Raw genomic sequence first — 22,901 nt, forward strand, 5'->3', positions numbered from 1 at the left:
TCAGACAGTTCGTTCACTGTAATAAATATTCTGGTTGCTTCACTAACACTTTCTCCCTCTCCTCTTGGCAGTAATCTGACTTTTGGATGCATACCCTGTCTCCAATCCACCCCCACTGACCATTCCTCCTTCTAATGCTAGGGCATGTAGATCAGGCCTAAAATAATCTACAGACCCTGCTAGGGTTACTGGTTCATAGTAGAAAAGTAGCACAAAACAGGTAAATGTGGCCTAAGGAGACAAGCTTTTTTGTTCTCTTCTCTGTGCCCTTCTGAAAGCAGCCCCAACTCCACCCCTGCACTTAGTAGCTCTGGGAGTTGTTAGCTAACTTGTGGCCATATGGGGCAGCCTGATACAGAATGAAGCTGATTCCAGAAAAAGCAGAATTGAGAGATGCAAAGAATCAGTCTTTCATGACATCCTTGAGTCACTGAATTACACCAACCCTGAAACCTACTGCACTTCTGTCAGTGATGTGAGCCAGTGCATTTCCTTTAATGTTTAAGCTGGTTTAAGATGGGTTTTCAGTTACATGCAACTGGAGGCATCCTGAAAGATCCACTGTACATTTTATAAGGAAGGAAATTCCTATTTTTTGAATTCAGTTACATTTGAAAAAGCTACTAGAGTGCTATAAACAACATATTCAAGTTTTAACTACTTTTTGCTGTTATATTTAGCAGGTATTACCATACTAAGAACTGCTATTTGGCTTCAGGTTGTTTTTGTAAGAAATGTAGCAAGCTAAGTCAGTTTATGCCATAACTGTAGAAGGAGGCTTCAGTGTGCTATAATTGCTATTCCATAGAAGGCAATTAGAATGGGGGTTAATACCAAATGAACAAGAAAGATAACATCAGGTAAATAAAACAGACAGTAAAACACTAAATATAATAGCACAATGGTTTTATTTATGGCAGAAGAAAAAAATTCTTCCTTTCATTTGTAAAAGGTATTTGCCTTATTTAATTCAGTATTTTTTTCCATTCTTTGTGTGTGTTGAACCTTTTTTCCACCCTAAAATCTGCTTTTTCTTTCTTCATAAACTAATATCCACTGTGGCTGCTTCTTATTCTGAAGGAAGAGTAGAAAGTCTTTCAACAGGTTTTGACCAGGATATTTCAGTCAACAGTTCCTTTCTTCACAAAGATTCTATTTTTTTAAAAAAAGGAAGAAAAATGAAACAACCCTTAAATTAACTTTCCCATACTTTGTCAAGATACACTTCTGCTAAAACTTACCTGTGAATGTGAAGTGTTTATAGAAATATCAATAGACTATAAGTAGAATAAACTGAACACTGTTAATTTGTATACTTAATCTCTATATAGCAATAGGTAAAGAAAAAAGCAAAATTTTAAAAAATAATTTTTTCTTTTAGTAATTGTTAAAGTACATCTCTGACCCTGTCAGACCCTTTATTGTTAGCATGTTGATTTCAGGAATCTGGATTAACTGAATAGCTTTTCACAGTTGATGACCTCAAAAAGATGCAGTCTGCCAATGGGCCACTTCTATCCCTATCCTAGCCGCCTCCACTTCCTCTAGTGCACACCTCTGAATTGAGTTAGTTTATACAGGTAACCTGCTTTCATCTGTCACCTCCTCCTGCCTGCTCCATACCATTGTTAGGTACCTTTCTAGTTGAAACCACTTTGGGTGGTGACAACAGAAAGAGGTGAGATAAATGGTGAGAGAAGACTTGTTTGTTCTAGTACTATTTTAGCTTCGTGCATGACAGAGTGCTTTGGCAGGGACTAGTGGAGTCCCCACGGCTGCATACAAACAGCTCATAAGTCTTCCAAAGTAAACAGTCTCCTGCTTAGAAAATAAATACTGTTATCCTCACATGATGCCTATCCTGCTAGCATTACAGGTTCTGTAACAGCTAAATTTATAGTGATCATTTTCCTAATCTTAACTTAAAAAATTTTGCAAAGGAATGCTGGACCAGATTGCCAAAAAAAAAAAAAAATTGAACACTTAAAAATACATCTTTTACTAGTTAAAAATGGTGTTAAAAACTGGACCTTTAAAAATAACAAAATCACAGTACTTACGTAGTAGTCTACGCTTAGCTATAGTTTCAATTCTGGCTAATATGTGAAACTCTGAAGACCATTCTTTCATCAAATAAATAAGATACCAGAATGAAGTTCAAAGTGAAGTGTTTTCCATGCTGAGCCTTGACCTCTGTAGTACTCAGAAGCTTCTTGCTGATTTGTCTTACAAACTTCCAACACAGGTCTGCCCCCTCTCTTTTCACAGCAATACATGCAACTCTAACCACTCTTTGAGTGGGCCAATGTAATAGCTTCTTAGATTCTTTCCCTTCTGATCCTGTAATCCATCCTACACCCAAAAGCAGTATTTGCTAAGCTTAATTTTGATCACATCACTCTCTGATTCAGAAGTTCATGATAATAACATATCAAATTCTCAGTGTATCTGAAGCCATACTATTCTGTCACCACGAATAAATATTTTTAACACCTACTGTTTTGGTTCATGCACTCTGTTGTTGCCACTGAGAGCTGCTTGCTATAGACTTTGCTTCTTCCCCCCCCCCCTTTTTTTTTTTTTTTTTTGAGACAGAGTCTCACTTTATTGCCCAGGCTAGAGTGAGTGCTGTGGCATCAGTCTAGCTCACAGCAACCTCAAACTCCTGGCTCAAGCAATCCTCCTGCCTCAGCCTCCCAAGTAGCTGGGACTACAGGCATTCGCCACCATGCCCAGCTAATTTTTTGTATATATATATTAGTTGGCCAATTAATTCCTATTTATAGTAGAGACGGGGTCTCGCTCTTGCTCAGGCTGGTTTCGAACTCCTGACCTCGAGCAATCCGCCCGCCTCGGCCTCCCAGAGAGCTAGGATTACAGGCGTGAGCCACTGCGCCCGGCCTGCTTCTTCCCCCTTTTAAGTTTTCCTCTGCCTTTACAATGTCTTCACAGAGGACGCCAACGTACCATGAATGTGGAGTTTAAAATTCATTTCTATGGGCTGATCCTATTAATTGGTATCCAATTCCTATGACTCCAGTCACATCAGAAATCTCTTGAAATGCACAAAGTTTTGGTCAATTTCACTGACTAAAGAACTGTATAATTTCTCTATTCCGTATCTGCTCAGATTTCCAAGTTGTCTGTAACAATTATGACAGTGTCCAGGAAGTTTGGAGTTTGGGGCTTAAGTCTCATCTCCGACTTGTCACTAAATTTCCCCAGACTTGGGCATGTTTCCCACATTGCTCCTTGAGACCTCCTCCTTTCACTCAGCCTCAACTCCTAGGTATCTGTTGCTTTGTTAGTCAGTGATGTTGTCTTTAGTTCCAGGCTCAAGTGGAATCCAATTCTCTTTCCACAGTGGGGAAATATATGTGTGTAGGAGGAAGGGGGTGTGTGGAGACCTTGAAAAAAACTTTTTAAAATAATCAAAGAATGTGATACATATCTAAAACTTTATAAAAAAATATTGATTCAATAAACAGTTACTGAACAGCTATGTATCATTCATCATTTAGCAAAATACCCAAAACATAAAAAGAAAAATTATGACCATAAAATTGTATTTTTTAAAAGTAAGAAGAGCAAGTTCCTTAAGGATTTCTCATTATTTTAAAGAATTTTAGATAACAGAGCCTTAGAAAAATTTCAGCATATTTTAGAATTCATGCTTATATTTGCTGGAAGTCAAATGCTTGGTTACAATGTATACATTACAATGTATACAATACAATGTATACATTATTTTTAGATGTTTAAGTTAATGAAAACCAGAAATGAAACAAAAAATAAGAAAATTATATACTGTGTAATGAGCAAAAACTATAATTCTTACTATTGTTGAAACTTCCTTTCAAAGATAGTATCTCAAAGAGCTATTTATTTCATTCCAGCTCATAGTCTTTTATAATATGCTTCTGAATTAAAATGTTAAAATAAGTAATAGTCTTCTCCAACCAAGATCACATCTTATTTATTTTTTAGGGTGATTCTTGTAGTGAAAGGTTTTCAAATGATACTATGATGGCACTGTCCCTCAAAATTAATTTTCTTATGAATGTCACAAATCCAAAATTTCTGCATTACATATTTCCCATGTCAGTACAATCCACAGCAAGCATTTTTTTAGGATTTAAGTTCTAATTCAGGGAACACAGAAAACTGCTGTGATGTTTCAGTTGATTTGGAACTGTTTGCACTGGATAAGCTACAGTTACATCAGGGCTATGGTTTACAATTTATTTTTAAGGGTATTACTCTTGTTTCCAAGAAAAATTTCCCGGGACCTCTAATATATAAAATTGACTTTTAGCCTTGCCTAGATCCTTCTTACTTTCAACAGCCCCAGAGGCTACCCTGAAGAAACCTAGAGTCCTGCAATCCACTATCAGACAACCACTGGCCTAGAGCAATAAGGGAGCTGACAACCTTTGGCCTCATTTTAAAACCTTGTTTTAAGCAATTTAAAGACCTTGGAAAGCTAAGAGGGAATGCTCAGTTTTCATTCTCTTTTACAAGCAATTTAATTCTCAGCTTATTTTAAAAGGTGTATGTTCAATCTTGTATAGTGCAAAGTTGCTGAATTCCTTACATATACTTGGATTCTGCTTAAAAATATTCATGGGCACTAATCCAAGAACCAGTTCTACAAGAAAAATGCTCAGAATCAAGAAGTAGCTCTTTTGTGTTACTATGGACAGCAGGTCATGACTGTTTACTTGATGACCTTATGTTAGGCACAGAGAAAAGCCAATGATAAAAGGAAAAAGTTGCTCAGTTGGCTGCTCTAGTAATTCAGAAATCAATTAGCATTAGGCTTCCACTCTAGGCAGGCTATCACAAAAGAAGCTGAGGGTTAGAAAGCATGAAAAATTTTCTTCACTTAGCATGCCAGAACTAACTTTTAACTAATAAAAGGATATCTGGGAAAGTTAGAAGAAATATAAGGTTCTAGGACAGTGCTATCAGAATATCAGAAATATCATGAGACACATATGTAATTTTTATTTTTCTAATAGCCGCATTAAAAAATAAAAATAGGTGACATTAATTATAATATTTTAACTCAATATGTTCAAAATATCATTTCAACATATAATCAACATAAAATTATTAATGAGATATGTTACCTTTTTTTCTAAGTCTTTGAAATTTGGTATGTAGTTTTCTCTTACACCACATCTCAATTCAGACTAGCCCTGTTTCAAGGGCTCAATAGCCACTACTGGTTTGAAAAACAGAGAGTCACTTAGCAGGGGAAAAAATACAATGTGGATATAATAGCCTTAGCAGAATGAATAGCTGAAATTAGGAATTGAGAACAATTGCTAAAAAATTCTCAGTGGTATTGCTACTGAGAAGCAGAGACTGAGAAAAAAGATACAATTAAGTCCAAAATAGTCTTTTAGGGTAATACATACTAAAAGCTGTCATGGGAAAACTGATTTATTTTTAAATGTTCAAAAGCTCTGGTATAATTTAACTTATTAAGAAATAGGGTCTTTGTTTTCCAGCAGAAATGCCTTAGATTGGTCCCATAATTTTCTGATTTTTTTGTTATATATTTCTCTTCCTTCCTATTGACGATTTTCATACAGCTATTCTTCATAAAACTTAAAGATGAAGGCTTCTAGACTGATAGCATATGGCTCAAAAATTATTAATACATTTCTATAAGTAATCATGTTGTCTTCACCCAATTCCTTAAGATGAAACATTTCCTCTTTCTTAAAATGAATTCAAATTAATTAAATAACAAAAAAAATTATCCAGGTTGGTGATTATCTAGTCCCTTGTTTTCTTTCACCTCCTTTCTGCTTTTAAACTTATAGTCATTTCACAGATTGTCATCATTTCCAACAGAAGAAGAGAGTAGGTATAGAGAAAACAGGGGGCTAGGCATGGTGGCTCACCCCTGTAATCCTAGCATTGTGGGAGGGAGAGGTGGGTGGATTGTTTGAGCTCAGGAGTTCGAGACAAGCCTGAGCAAGAGTGAGACCTCGTCTCTACTGAAAAAAAAAAGAAAAAAAGAAAGAAAGAAAAAATTAACTGGACAACTAAAAAAAAAATATATATATATATATATATGGTATATATATATATATACACATCATATATATATATATATATACATATATATATAAATAAAATTAGCTGGGCATGGTGATGCATGCTTGTAGTCCCAGCTACTCGGGAAGTTGAGGCAGGAGGATCACTTCAGCCCAGGAGTTTGAGGTTCCTGTGAGCTAAGCTGATACGACAGTAAATCTAGCCTGGGCAGCAAGAGTGAGACTCAAAAAAAAAAAAAAAAAGAAACTGGATTAGGAATAGCATTTGTGAGGAAAGGTCTGATGGAAAAGTAGTGTGTAACTATAGTATAATCTGAAATACTTTATAATTAAAAGTAGTTTTAAAGAATTGTTTTTTTCTATGTATATTATTATAAAGTATCAGTAATTAGACGTACATATTTAACATGAATTGCACCTTTCTTTATATGGAAACCACTTCACAATGTCAACTTTACCTTTTCATACTAGTTTCGAGCCCGGGGAGGCTGGTAAAACTGCTGGGTTGGCCGAGTGGATCTTCGTGGCTGGCCATCACCTCCTCTACGGAACTCCAGAGTTTGGTCGTAGGTGCCTTCTTCCTCCTATTTGCAAAGAGCAGTGATTTTACATGTTCAAAACAGCTCCATGTTTCCTAAGTTAAATATACTTTACGGTCCCCATTTTAATATACCCTCTTAAGCTCCCCTGGGATTCACATCTGTCAACTTTTACAAGTGAGGGAGACAAGGGAGAGGGGAAAGAAAAAAGGCAGGGACATTGTTAAAACTCTTTTGGTCCTTGGTAACAGAAGAATGTAATTTATAGTGGTAGGATCCGAATCAAATTTAATTCTAGAAAAGGAAACTATTTCCAAATAATAGCATGATGATCTCATTACATGACTTGATACAATGTGGTGAAAACAGAGAAAAGCAAGCATTACAATAACAATTTTCTTGAATGTTTGGCTTTTAAATATATCTAAGTATTTAACATGGAAAGGGGTTTTGGAAGGGTATGGAAAAGGGGCTGAAGAGCCAGACAATGTTCACCAGCTGTCTGTCCTCACCTGATGAAATCTCCAACATCTTTAAGAACCTGACATCTAGAGACAGGAAAAAATAATGGATTGGAAATGGGGGGAGGATACAATTTATATATAAAGAAAGTTTCATGCAAGATAGATCGCCACAGTGAGACTCAACTATTTTATTTTCCTTTGCTTTCTTACTGAAGGAGTAGATCTACCAGCTCTAGGAATAGCATGAGAAAATTAGGATAAGCAGATTAAACAGCAGAAAGAATATAGTTAATTATAATATTTGAATAAGACTTAGAAGCAAGGAAATGTAGCCAAAGCCACACTGGTTTCTTACTGAGTGCTGCCACCCTGTTATTATAGTGTTTTTGAATTAATGCAGGTATGAAATATGTACCCTATTAGAGACGGAAAAAATCAGCTCTCTGTTTTCCATAGTTTTATGAAAGAGTACTTATTTCACTAAGAGTTTAAATTCCAACGGAATTATCAGAGCACAATAATTTCCATGATTTTGAAAATTAATCCTATTTTTCCTCCTCCCCACTGTATCTTTGAATCTTCTTTCCTAAAAGATTGCTTTCCTTTGACCCTACTAATAACATAGGAAAGTATGTGAAAGACTGAGTTCTATTCTTTAAATTTGTACAGTTCCAACTCTTGCAATTTTACCTAATGGAAACAGAAAGATGCTAATTCTCATTATTAGACATCCTCCACAGTATTCTTAAGAAAAAACCATTAATTCTACTTGATATAAAAAATAGAGAAGGCTGGGAAAGCTTCGTGACTTTGCTCTAATATTTCTAAGACAAATTTGAGTTTTGAATTCAAACACTGCTGTATAAATTTTTAAGTCTCAGTCTTCACATAAAAGAAGCCAATAGCTAAAAATTAATGATCATCCTGAGGGGCCTATCGTCACTGAAATAAGAGAGAAATCTGACAATATATCTGGTATAAGTCAATAAATACCTCTTAGAGATAAACTTCCAGATGAGCACTTCTTTCCCTATATCCCTTTGATTAACAATCAATCTCAAAATGGTTAGAAGCATCAGATATTATGTCTACAATTTAGCAAAGCAATTATTAATAAAATGCAGAAAGAAAAAATATAAATGTATTCAGGAAAGGAGAGTTATTTTTTATTCTGGTCACTGTTCTGAATGATGATTGTCAAATATAGCTAAATTTGAAAAGGAGCTATTTAATTTGAAGACATATGACAATATTTGAACTATCAGTATGAGAGTATATTTGGTACTGTAGGAGATGAAGTAATTATTTCAGGAATTAGAACAGAATGTTATTTTTCTCCACACCCAGCTGCAGACCTGGCTGGAGAACATCTAAAAACATGTACTTTATCAATAACATATACAGAGGTAGGACATTGCATTTTCTGAGTAAGCTGGATTTATATAATAAAAATGACACTGTTATTTGAAAATCTATCTCTACCATGTTTAAAAATCTCAGATTGTACCAACCAGAGCCAATTAAATGGTTTTATAGAGATGACTGACCATGAAATTTTTCATATTATTTAATGTCTAAACAATCTTTTTATACAAAGTGGAAGACAAAAAAAAAAAAGATTCTGATAGTTTGGTTTACAGTTACAGTATTGTCAAAGGCACAGTATGTATTTTTTTAACTTTTAAATATTCCTCCTGCAGCACTGCTGAGGGCAAATCTGGTTATCTACAACTACTTCTTATAGTCCATAACTAATAATTTTTAGCACTAAATGGGCACCTCGCTCTACTTTACATAGTACACAGCTCAATTTAATAGATCACTTTATTTTGAGTCATCTTTGAATGAAATTTATACCTTGTTCCTCTTCTAGCCTATCTTCTTCCTTTAAGTCTCAGTACTCTGTAACAGATTTAAAACTCAAAATTTTTTTTAATTTCATAGTTCATAAACATATTTTTAAAAATCTGATACTAGATGAGAGCTGGCTAGTCCTAGAAGGCAGCTAGTCCGTTCTAACCTCAACAGATGAATCTGTAAACCAAAGACAGGTGATCTTCCCAAGTCACAAATCACACATCTCATTAGAGGAAGAGTCCAGACCAGGGCCATTTTCTTTCCAACTTTTATGCAAGATTCTTTATGAGATTTGTAACAATATTCATATAATGGAATAGTACAATGTCATCTTCACCTAAGCTTTTGAGATTTAGAACCATTTTATCAGGATTCAGGTTTTTGCTCACCTCAGCTATGTTATGAGATAAAATCTGGTTTATAAAAACTAGATAACTAATATTCAAAATGAGCCCTCTTTTCATGCCAATATTTACAAGTTGATTGCTCCTTAATGAAAAGATATAAAAATGCAATACTCATTGTAACACCAAGCGTGAAATGGTATTTTGAAAAAAATAAACAAAATGCAAAAAGGAAGTACATAACTTCATCTATAAACACATCTGACAAGTTATATTTTTCCTTCATATCATCTTCAGTCTCATTAGTATTAATACATATTATTATCTGGAGTGAGAATGCAGACAAACTGTTTAAATATTTCCTATTTATAAATAAGCTATGGCTATCAAAGTTCACTGTAAATTGGTCACTTGGAACATAATATACTTCATTAGCGGGTATGAAACACACTTTAATAGTAGTCAGGTTCTCTGTTGCACAAACGGTAACATGAAGAGAGGCAACACTCTAAGGAAGGGGCTACATCAGTGGTTCTAAACTGGGAGTGCTTTTGCCACCCAGGGGTCATTAGGCAATGCCTCCAGTGAGCTATTACTTTTCTGATGGGTAGAGGCCAGGATGCTGCTTAACATCGTACAATGTACAGGACATCCAGGCCTAACACTGACATTCTAAGGTTGAGAGAACCTGGGCTAGGCAAATGAAACTTCTCACTCCTCTAACTTCTTGGGCAGGCTGGAAAAAAATTCTGAAATTCAGGAAGTTTGGGTTGGAACCCTTCCCCTTTTTCTTTTTAGATATTTCTTCCTCTGCCTTTGCTGACCAAACTCTCTAAGGAACTTTTTTGGGGGACTCTATTTGCTGATAATACTTACTAGGTATTCCTCTGTTCTAGCTACATGTTCATGTTTACTTAATCTAATGAATTACCCTTATCTTAAATTACCATTCCTTTAGCATTTTCCCACAGTCATAACTTTGTAAAGAGACAATGACAGATTATTTAGTTGGCAGAGGTGGGAAGTGGGAATGGCAATTATTCTATTTGTTACAAAAATCTTAGAAAAACTTAACACTGTCACCTGTCCTTTAATAACTATTTTATGTGTAATTTAATAAAATTTAGTCTAGTCTAGGTCCTTTTAAAAGAATTTGTATAGTCAGTAGTCATAAAATAAGCCAGTATATGAAATTCAATGTACCCTCAACAATAATTCTTGCAATGTAGGATATTTTGAACAAGGAAATGTTAACGAATACATATCTCCTTCAGTGATTTGCATATGAACCATTTACTCTATGAGTTTCCAAGCCATCTTTTGCCTGCCTGGTTAGCTTGTGAATATGGAAATATAAACTCATTTTAATATAAAACCTAAGCAAACAATCACCACAAAGAAAAGTCTGTTTTCCCAAAACATTACGTAATGAGCTCTAAAATATTTTTAAATGATCTATTTTTAGATTAATGATACTTATATTCTTTTGTGTTAGAGTAACTAAAAATTGAAAGTAAAAGCTGGATCAACCCTTATTTACCCTTGTTTAAGAAATATGTTCCACTTATATTTACAGTTCTACACAAAAGAAACTGGGCCACAATAGCCTGGAACCACAGATTATAAAACAGGACGTTTTTGTAAAAAACAGGTAGTTCAACTAAGAGGCTATTATTTGCTCAAGTAATTAGTGGGACAACCTAAGCTAGAACACAGGTCTGATTCACAGGCCTAGATGCCCCACACAATGCTACCAAGTAAAGAGGGTAAGGAATACAGACATCATAAATTTCAGAAATAGAAGGGGAACTGAAGATAAGTCCAATGGAACAGATATATATTTTTTTTATTATTTGGGGAATAAATGTGGCACTCTTTTTTCAAATGAAATTTTATATAGAATTCCAATATAAGAAGATAGATGGTCTCAAGTTAAAGTGTTTTCGCATGCGTGTTGACAATATCCCGTTGGCTGTCTCTTTTTCAGAATCTTCAAGCTCTGTAACCCTCAAGGCACAAAAATTAAAAACTCAACCTAGCTCAACTTCTGCTATACATTGGGAACCAACTGGGTGGAGTGACTTGATTAGTATGAGAAAGTGATCTAGTAGAACTGGAATGTAGGCCTCTAAGTTCAGTGCCTTTTCCTACTATCACAGAGAAAATCTAAACCCTACTCTTGACTCCTATAAATTAAATGTTTTATTTGATAAAAACTCACCTTATATTAACTGAGTAGCACCTAAGTGGACACATAGGTGCTACAGTAATAGGGTATTGGGCAGGTGGGAGGGGGGAGGGGGGCGGGTATATACATACATAGTGAGTGAGATGTGCACCATCTGGGGGATGGTCATGATGGAGACTCAGACTTTTGGGGGGAGGGGGGGAAATGGGCATTTATTGAAACCTTAAAATCTGTACCCCCATAATATACCAAAATAAAAAAAATAATTTAAAAAAAAAAAAAAACTCACCTTATATACATAAGTGGGGGGAAAAAATCTCAGGCTTCATTAACATATGAGGAGGTTATTATAATATGTAACCAAAATAGTAAATTTTATGATAACAGACTAATTTATATTAGTTTTTGAAACTTTAAGTAAAATAAAATTCCATTTAGGAAGAAAATATATTAGGAAACCATAGTCTCCCTTCCCTCAAAGCAACTCAAAGATCATCTCTTTTTATGTACTCTGTCCAGCAATATTTTATTTGAACCAAAACATTTTTATGGTAGAAAAGAAAAAAACAATGCCAATTCAAGACAAAAGAAAAATCTGATTCAAAATTTAATTACTAAACAACTATTCCAAAATGCATGGCTGACATAATGTTTTCATACCTTACCATGCAAAATTTCATGGAACATTTCTCTGCAGTTCTGATTTTTCTTTCTTAAAGACTATATTTTCTAAAGTTACATTAAAATTATTAATGATTCTATAAGATATCAAGAAATCATTATACCTGGCTCAAGGGTTTTATTATATGCTCTGCCAAGTAAAGCAAAATCTAAATAAGACAACTAAACTTTAACATGAAAGAAAAACTGGATTTTTAAATGACAGTAGAAGCCAATAAAGTACTATTCATCATTGTCCTTCCTCTAACATCACTAAGATCCTCTACCCATTAATACAACATAAACAAGCTATTTTTGGAAGTTTAGGCAGTCACAAAAATTTAACTAAACATCAAAAGGTTGCATCCACATTTTAGCAGAATACAGTACAAAAAAAAGAGTAGGAGAGATGTCAACCTTATGAAATTTCAAGATAAAAGTTATGAATTCTCTTCCATTCAAAAATACATCTGGCTTTATTTACACTTGAAATAAGGGGAAAAAAGGGGTAAAAATAGGGAAAAAATAAATAAATGAATATTCCACTGTGTGCCTGGTATTTTTCATGTAACATGCAAAATGCATGGTACACAGTGGAATAAAGTTTTAAATTACTTAATCTCAACATTTTATAGACAAGGAAACTACAGCTCAGAGAATTAGTTTAAGCTTATGTTAAGTGGTCATGCTTCAATAAGACCCCAGGCTGTACAATCTAAAGTTCTTTTCATTGCATCACAAAATGTATATTTACATTTCTTGCTTCAAATAGTTTTCCCCAATTTTTTCTAATAGTTTAATTTTTCTATGGTCAATGTTTTTATTTAAAAAGATATTCCAGCTTTATTAAGGTATAGACAAATAGGAATTGCCTTTATTTAATGCACATAACTTGATGTTTTGATGTATGTATACACTGTGAAATGATCACAATCAAGCTAATTAACATATCCATCACCTCACATAGTACTATTTTCTTTCCTTTCCTTTTTTTTGTGGAAAGAACACTTAAGATCTCCCCTGTTAGCAAATGTCAAATATACAATACAGTATTGTTCATTGTAGTCACTCTATGTACATAAGATCTCCAGAATTCATTCACGGTGCATAACTGAAACTTTGAATCTTTTGACAAACATATCATTTTCCCTTATTCCCTGCTCTAGGCAACCATCATCCTACTCTTGGCTTCTATGAGTTCAACTATTTCAGATTCCATACATAAGTGAGATCATGCAGTATTTGTCTTTCTGTGTCTGGTTTCACTTTGCATAATGTCCTCTATGGTCAATTTTAAATGAACGGCTTCAGCCTTGAAGCTAGTATAAACATCATTTAATGATTAGCATCTTTGTTGAAATATTATAGTAAAGACCAAAGAATAAACTTGGAAAAATCTGCACCTCTCTAAAACTCATTGCTAAAGATTAAACAGATCCCAAAATTTCTCCATAAGTCAGAGCAGGGAACATATTCCGGGTCCAAAAAGATGTCAATCTGCCCAAAGAGTTCCTTGAAAGATACTATATCACATAATTGGCAGGTCTGGGTTTAGACTCCACCATGTCCTAGGCATGTTACTCAACTTTCTGCATCTCAGTTTTCTCACACAGGAAGCAGTAATAACCTCATAGGTGTACTAGGAGGATCATATAATACCTATAAAGAGCTTAACAAATAAGCAATCTATGTTGGCTGCTATTCTGAATTGAATGACTCTATGTTAATAAAATATATATGCCCACTTCAACTAAACTAAATACATTCAGGAACTTAGCTCAAATTGTTTTGAGGGGAGAAAAAGTAGAAAAGCCTTTGCAGAAAATGAAAGGGCCAATACAAGAAGCAAGGTTCTTGCCACCAGCCTTCCTTTTATTTCTTCAGAGGTTCAAACATTATGCACAAAAACTAAAATAATTTCACATAATTAATTCTATTGTTAGCATTGTTTGTTTTGTTTTGGAGGTGGTCTTTGTTTCTTCGTTTTTAATTATACAAAGAAAAGGGCAAATAGAAAAAAGGAGGGAAGAAATTAGCAAAGGAGCATTACTGAAAATGATTAACCAAAAGTTATAAAAACTATATGTATAAAATCTGAGTATTTTAAGATAAAGTTAAAAACATATTAATATGATTAACTTCTTTTACATCTTGCCTTTAGCCTATACCTTTAAAATTTTAGGAAATGTCATAAAAAGAAATGAGCCAGAAACAATATTTAAAAAGGGAAAGCATTGCAATGATGATTAATAATGAAAATGTATATGTTTATGCATATGTTTATCTATGCCTACTGATATATTTTCAGGTCAGTGCTTGTAAATTATTTTTTGCAAAAACAACTGCTTTCCCAAATATACTAACTGAGCAAATATGTTTTAGAATATCTTATAGTTAAGACATATGCACATGAATTACAAGAGGTTAACCATTTCATTCTTTCTCTCATAATTTATATAATTTTTACATCTTAAAAATTGGTAAGCTAATACAATTTAAGAAGGGTTAACTAATTCTTTCTCTGAAAGTAACTGCTACACCGTAACGTCAGAATGGTGCAATGCATTTTACGTATGTGACTGACGAATGAGACAGACAACAGATATGGTATGCCATAGTGACCTGTAATACAGATTTAATAAACTGAATTAGGAAAAAAAATCTCTATGTCAAATTGATAAAATATAGACCAGATCTCTGTCACTAAAAGTACTGAAGGTTATAGTACTAAGAGAGAGATGATATAAAATGCTTTATATAAATAAGAAAAAATTGCAACACCAAATGAGACAAAAATAAAATCATTTGCTGATGTTTTCACCCCTTATTGAGAGTTTAGGAACATAAGACTGACAGGAAAAAAATGAAAAAATTAAGCCTTAAAGCAAATAGGCCCCCCATGTAACAAACATCATCATCACATTTAACTCCCAATTCACGCCCAACAACCCATAATAACAATGCCTGCATAACGAACCATAATTGTTTTTCTTTGGTGAAACACAAAGAAAACATATGTTTAAAAATCCTTATCAAATATTGAGCTGAGTAATAAAGCTATAGTTATAGTTTTAGAAATGTGAGGTACTCCAGGAGTCACTGATCTGATCTCTGTAGTAAAAATTCATCTACTTTATCACACACAAATGGTGATTCTGCCTCCTTCAAATACCTCTGGTAGAGGGAGCTCAGGTTTCCACAGGCAGCCCATTCCTCTGCCTCATACCCTTCACTAGAAAGTGCAAATCTGCATTCTGGAACTTCTACCTACACTTTCTAGTTTAGTCTGTTCTCTTTGCCATACGAAAGCTTTTAAATTGTTTAAAAGCAAGTATTATACCTCTCCTTATTGTATTAATAAGAATCATTGGTCAAATACCATTATTTCTAGAATCTCCATTATCTGGATCACCTTTTTCTTTATACATTTTAGTATTTACCATTCTACATAACCTAGTACTCAGAATAATATTCCAAGTACAGTCTGCCTGGAACACAATGCTATTATTTCTCATGATGAAGGTACTCTATTAGGCAATATATAAATCTATTAGGCATCTAATCTTGTTTTAATGTTTTTAGCAGTTGCTCAATTACTACTCACTCATGTTGTGCTTGCCATCAGGTGAAATCCCTACAACCTACTCCCAGATCTATTGTATTGTATATTTGTAAAGAATTATTTTCCCAACCTAAATACAAATTTAGTTTTAAATTTAAGTGCGGTTGAAGGGTATGCACTAATAAAAGATATTTTGGCACAGTATTATCATTGGTATATTCTGAATAACTATGTAATATTATATCAGGTATTTCTGACAAGTTATTTTGATGATTTGTTAGTCATTATTTTTGCAGAGCAAGTGGAAGTTAGAGGAGTCCCATCTTAAAGGGTAATACCTAGATGGGTAGTTAAAAATGTAGCTTAATCTTGAAACTAGATTCAGTGAAATTTAGATGATAAAGGGAGTCTCAGTATAAGATTAAACTATTTTAGCAATGAAATAGTAGGTTAAAAGGAATAGGTTTTTTTTCCCCTATCTGACATAAAATACCTCTAGTCCCTGGAGAAATACCAGTTGCTACCTCTACCCACATACATCTTCCATTCTCTACTTAAAATTTGTGAGAACCAAGATTGAATGAACTAAATGGTTGAAAGACACTTTATCAGAACTTATCACATATTGAGAATAAACTTACTGCTATGCTGAACATTTTCATATACATTATTTCATTAAACTCATAACAAAATTCTCAGGTAGGTTGGTATTATTTACCTCCATTTACAGGTAAAGTGTAGGATCATGCTCTATGGTGTCAGAAAGTCCTAAACCTAAATATCATCTCTGCAACTTACTGGCTCAAAGATTTTCAACAAGTTATTAAATGGCTCTGAACCTATATATTTGTAGCTTTCCTTTGTGTAAAAGGAGAATACTAATATTTATTTTATAGGGATCCTGTAAATATCAGTTAATATATGTCAAGAGTCATACATGGTATCTAGCACACAATAAAGATTCCAATGATAATCATGTTTTAAACAGAAGGAATTCTAATCCTCACATTCTCAACCACTTCTATTTTACCTCATTAAGTAGAGAATACATCTTGTTATCTAAATATATATTTCTTTCAGTATTCTTAAATTTATGAATGTTTTTCCTTACATTGGGATTTCAAAATATTAGGAGTTAGCTTTCTTTTTAAAAAAATTATTCTCTTTGCAAACTTAGAAAACCTCAATTATTTTTGATGATTAGATAGCTGAAGGAGGAAAAAGGTAACATAAAGATTTTCTCCAAGAATAAAAGAGGAGATTAACTTATTTCCATCAACTTAGGTAAAAGAAAATTATATAGTATGTATCACCTGATTCCATTAAAACTATTACACATACTATATTTTGCTATAATGATTCTATATCTGGGTTTATTGAAATCTAGGAACCATATTTTAGTCACCTCTAATTCCATACCTGAAACATCTGAGATGGTCAATAGAAGTGGGAGAACTGATTATATACTCTTTGGAGAATTTGCTCATTATCTTACAAAAAGGAAGAACATAAATAAATGTATGATCATATTAAATATGTTCGTTTTGTTCAAAGACAAAGCTATTTTCCCTTTGCCAGCCAACCATGGTGGGAATAATGATTGACAGCAAGAAGTTAGGAAAGCATGAAGTCTATCATAGAGTTAAATATTTTCTTGGGTTTTTCAGATATTTAAAGTATGCCCCTTTGTTCAATTTAAAACTCCTTCCCCTTTTCCCCAAATGTAAGTAGCATATTAAAAAGTAGAATAAATATCCTTTAGATTGGAATAAAGGTATCTTTCTATCAGTGATGATGTCTATATTGCACAGCAATTTGCAAGACTGAGTATTATTAATTAAAGCTCAAAGAGAAATCAAAATGACTAAGAAAGTTCATGGTATTCTAACAGTTTATAAACTCCTTTCTTCAAAGTATAAAATATATGACACAATAGTCAAATTTCACTTTCATTATCTTTGAATAAGGGCATGACAGTCTTTTTAAAGCTGCACTGAAGTGAGGAGGAAAAGCCTGTCCAGGGTTAAACACTAATTTATGCAAAATCTAGGTTTTGACAAGAATCCTGTCAATGTCAAGCAGCAGGTACACTGACAGCAGGACTGGCTGAAAAGCTTTGTGTTAGGGCTAAAACGGAAATCACCGGTTTATGAAGGCTGTTACAAACCATGAGATTTTAAAAGTGTGAAGGGAAAATAGTTTTTCATAAAGAAAAAATTGGAAATCTTTATAACTTTGCAGCCAATACTATTAGCTTAAAGGAGCATAGTTCTTCCATTCTGTGAGAAAAACTAATTTGCTTTTAAAAGATTTGTGGATTTTTATATTAGAGCTACATTTTGAGAGTTCTACTACAGAATTTCACTATATTAGTAGCTGAAATACAAAAGAAAATTTTAACAGAAAAATTAAAAGGAAAAAGAATTAGCTTGAAGAAAAAGATGGTGCAAAGAAGCAATTTGGATTTCCTTTCAAAAGAGGGAATTAATTCAAAAGAGGGATGGATACCCAGCTCCTGATTTGGAAATGTCAATCAGTAGCTACTGCTACAATTTAGGTTCAACAAAGATCACTTTCAGAAGGTAAACAATAAGAGAGGCTGCTCCTTCTAAAACCTTAAAGGAAAACTAAAGAAGTTGAACCAACATTAATTAACAACCTATGTGCCAGGCATTCCAATCATCCAGTGACTTAACAAAATGTTCATTGAGCAGTTTCTATGTTCCTCACATAACCCTATGAGGTTACATGTTCTTATCAATATTTTTTCAAAGGAGAAAAACAAAATTGAAGTTTAAAAAGAATATATATTTTGCCCAGGTTATGCTACACAATAAAGTCCATGTTCTTCCCATACATCTCAGTGGATGCAGAAGCTGAAGGAGAGAATTAGAACACATTAAACTCTTATAAGGTTTATAGAAACAGATAAAATTCAAGTGTTTTCTTTCTCACTTGCATTTTAAATACATAATGATATTAATAAAACAAAGTGGATATGATGCCACTTAGACACTATATTTCTTATTGTAAAACACAAATTATCCACAATGCTATCTACTCTGAACACCACATACTCAGACTCAACTGAGAGAAAGAGCTAACTTGAAATGGCCACACTATACACAAGCAGTGACTATAAGTAAAGAACTTAGAATAAAGGCCGGGCTCCGTGGCTCACGCCTGTAATCCTAGCACTCTGGGAGGCCGAGGCAGGCGGATTGCTCAAGGTCAGAAGTTCAAAACCAGCCTGAGCATGAGCAAGATCCTGTCTCTACTATAAATAGAAAGAAATTAATTGGCCAACTAATATATATATATATATATATATAGAAAAAATTAGCTGGGCATGGTGGCACATGCCTGTAGTCCCAGCTACTTGGGAGGCTGAGGCAGCAGGATTGCTTGAGCCCAGGAGTTTGAGGTTGCTGTGAGTGAGGCTGACGCCACGGCACTCACTCTAGCCTGGGCAACAAAGCGAGACTCTGTCTCAAAAAAAAAGAACTTAGAATAATGTCTGGTACAAGGTTAAGTGTTCAACAAAGTTAGCTGTTACTATTACATCACAAGTGTAAAGTTCTATTCTTTATAATACCAGCTACAACATAAAAAATTTTTCTTTTATTGGTTTGAGTCAAGCAATTTAGCTATTTTACCCCAGTAAGTTAAAGAGGTATAGAATCTAGCACACAATGCTAAACTAGCTCTTATGTGGCACTTTACACATACAAAGTGATTTTATAATTTATTAGTATTAATGACAAATGTAACACCAAAGAGAGACTGTGAATCTGATCAATTAGCTGTATGTTCACCTTTCTTCCAATGAAGACAAGAACCCAGAGGCAATCTTTTTTACTGAGACAAATCCTACCAGCTTACAAAATACAGTAATCATCTTTATAAAATTCATCCAACTTAAAGTTTTTCTCTCCCTTGATATCTACAGACATGGAACATTAACTCCTCCAAGAACAAGACTAGTGAGAAGGAAAGTATAATAAAGCAGTAAAATTCACCATACAAATATTTTCATACCAACTTCTTCACGTTAACTACTGCACATTCCAAGACACTTATCCTCAGAGGCTTAGATGAATACAAATAGTTGGTTTGCATACTTAATTGGTAACTTCCTAAATTTACTTAAGAATTTATTACTATATTGCATTTTAAATAAGGGATATTCATCAGTTTCATAATTTGGCAAACCTCAAGTATTATGTTTCACTGTTTAGTGAGCGTCAAAACATACAGTGGTGTGAGCTTTGAGGCAGACTACTTTTCTAAGCTCTCTTTGATCTTAGTGAAAGACTGTAAGTGGTTTAGGTTCTTTTTAGGACCTTTACCAATATTTTGGCATGGCAGCAATTAGAAAGAAATCAAGTATCCATAGTGGCGCTGTACCATTCAATGTCACAGCAAGATTATTCCATGACAGTTTACGAATCAATTCTATTATCATGAAAGTGTATGGATTATTTGGCTTCCTATTTGGATTTTGTTTTATAATTTCATAGCTAGTTGGTGGACACCATTTTAAAACTGTCATGCCAAAATTACGATGGCCATTTAAAAAAATTTTCCCCATTTAAAACTGTGTTCATTGTTAGAAAAATCTCCATGAAAGAGTCAATAATAGACCTATGGATCAAAAGGGTAAGTTTCATAAGATTAAAGAGTTTTAAAAATTGTTTGTCTACCTCATTTTCTTACTCTCCTTCTGAGATAAGATCCCCAAAGGAACAATTTGGTAAATACCACAACTTTTTTTTTTTTTTTTTTGAGACAGAGTCTCGCTTTGTTGCCCAGGCTAGAGTGAGTGCCGTGGCGTCAGCCTAGCTCACAGCAACCTCAAACTCCTGGGCTCGAGTGATCCTTCTGCCTCAGCCTCCCGGGTAGCTGGGACTACAGGCATGCGCCACCATGCCCGGCTAATTTTTTTTTTTTTTATATATATATCAGTTGGCCAATTAATTTCTTTCTATTTATAGTAGAGACGGGGTCTCACTCTTGCTCAGGCTGGTTTTGAACTCCTGACCTTGAGCAATCCGCCCGCCTCGGCCTCCCAAGAGCTAGGATTACAGGCGTGAGCCACAGCGCCCGGCCAATACCACAACTTTTTAAACACTGATATCTCTTACATGTTCATGCATGCATTCATGTGTGTATACACATACACAGCGGCTCAGAATGCTCAAGTACCTAATTAACATTTTTATCTATTTGATGTATTAATATCTGGCATGAAGATGAACTCAAGAAGGCCTGAACCTTTGTTAACACTTCTAGGATTATATTAATATTGCTAGCAAGAGCCTAAAACCAGCTTTACAAGACATTCTCCACCATTGAGTTTTGCTGACATCTTAGGGCAATAATAGACATTATGACTATATAGATTTTCAAACATCAGCTTCCTAATGAGAACCTCTACTGAAAACTGGCTGAGTGGTTAACTGTTAGCTTATGCTTAATAAATATAGAAAGTTCATCTCCTTTGTGTATCTACCTACCAAACTTTTCTTGCAGTTACTAAAAAACTAGAAACTAAGAATGGTTACAGAATGCTTCTTTCTAATTTTATTTTATTTGCTTTTACTTTTAAAATTAGAAATGTAATGCAAAATTACAAAAAATTATGAAATTGAATACAAATACATGGAGGCGTGCACATAATTTTACTACTCTAAACCAGCCACTACCTTGAGTATATTCTCATTCAAGTTTGTAGGTTGCATTTATTCACTTATCATAAATATTTCCCCTGATATTACAGCCTTCATAATGATCTTTTATCACAGCTGTATAACATTTCATCCAACAGATGAATAATTTACTTTACCATTCTTTTATCATTGGACATTTAAGTAGTTCCTAGTTTTTTACTATTATGACAATGACAATCTCCCAGCCATTAGCTTTTGTCATTGACCATTTCCCTAGGAGACGTTAACAATGTGGGATCACTGGTTTAAAAGTTATGAACAGTTTTAAGTCTTGGGAAAAAATCAAAAGGATCATAGCAATTTATGTTGCCATCAGCAATGTATAAGAGTATCCATATCCCTGCACCCTTGCCAGCCTGAGTGTTATTGTTTAATTTTTTCCACTAATTGGTAAATTTAAAACTGTACTTAACTGTTTAAATTTGCATTTGATTGCTACCAGAGTTTAATATTTCTAATTTTAGTTATGAAAGATGACATTGCTACTTCAGCAAGAAACCATATTGAGCATAAGCCAATGGTTCAAGGCTAAAACAAAAAAAAATTAAAACAAAATTTTTAACAATGTTAATCTAATCATGATATGAATAACTGTTATTGTGCTCAATGGTAATTAGGCATTAATGGCAAGCAGTTCATGTAAGTGGTTATCATTACTATTATTTACACACAGCCAGACCAAGCATTCTTAGATTGTGAGGGAGGGATGGACAAAGTACAGCTACAAGCGCTCTTCTTATGCCCTCATACAGATCCCCTGGTCTGAACCCAGATGTGCTACAGAAGGCAAGTTCTCTTTCTTCCTTAGCTCCATATACCCTCCATAAACTGACCACGCAATAAGGATAGCATTTTAAATTTAGTTTTGCTGAGGGTGGGCCAGGACTTACTTTACTGAGAAGATGAGGCAAGTCAGATATTACTTAAAGAGCTGACCAAAGACATAAGCACCAAATCTCTATCTCTTCTCTCAATTATTACTCCTCAGGTTAATTATCTAGATTTTTAAGTAAAACCCTTGCAAGAACTTTTAACTCTGAACTATTTCCATCTCCTTTTCTATAGAGAAAATGAAAGGACTAAAGGCACCTTTATATTCCCACTTTCCCAGTCAACCTTACTAACTAATGGAAGAGTGAGCTGGCAAACAGGATCTAAGGAACTTCCTCTTCTATCAAAATCTTTCTTCCCAACACTATCTGAATTTTCATGCGTTTGAGATTCTTTGATGTTTCTAAGCATGTGATTCTGGGAAGGTTAAGGAAGAAAAGCGAGAGTGGGAGGGGTTAAAAGGGGTAATAGTAGACCACTCTCTATAATGAAGATTAATTTAAACAACCTGGTTTTACATTCTTAAAATACTTAACTCTTAAGCATGCAGAAGATAGGAATAATAGTTTCAATATGGAGAAGACAGAGAAGCAAAATGACTTAAATCATTCTAGACTGCTTTAAAAATGCACAGCTGAGGATACTAGACTACAAAA

The 22,901-nt window shown here is 34.1% G+C and overlaps 1 protein-coding gene across 5 annotated transcripts in view; it reads right to left on the reverse strand.

Moving 5' to 3' along the window:
- Positions 1 to 889: 889 nt before the first annotated feature.
- TDRD3 (tudor domain containing 3) overlaps positions 890 to 22,901 on the reverse strand; it is a 131,925-nt gene continuing 109,913 nt past the window's right edge. For 3 of the 5 annotated variants that reach the window (XM_012749784.3, XM_012749790.2, XM_076009402.1), the window contains 2 exons: positions 6,530 to 6,655; positions 890 to 1,152 (listed from right to left, as the gene is read on the reverse strand). In XM_012749784.3, the coding sequence (XP_012605238.1) occupies positions 6,539 to 6,655 (117 nt within the window). In that variant the 3' untranslated portion in view covers positions 890 to 1,152; positions 6,530 to 6,538. Of the gene's footprint in view, positions 1,153 to 6,529; positions 6,656 to 7,122; positions 7,159 to 22,901 lie in introns of those variants that run through there. The other 2 variants (XR_012922441.1, XR_012922440.1) reach the window with 2 other exon arrangements.

This window comes from Microcebus murinus, chromosome 13 (genome assembly GCF_040939455.1).
Source record: "Microcebus murinus isolate Inina chromosome 13, M.murinus_Inina_mat1.0, whole genome shotgun sequence".
NCBI classification, from domain to species: domain Eukaryota; kingdom Metazoa; phylum Chordata; class Mammalia; order Primates; family Cheirogaleidae; genus Microcebus; species Microcebus murinus.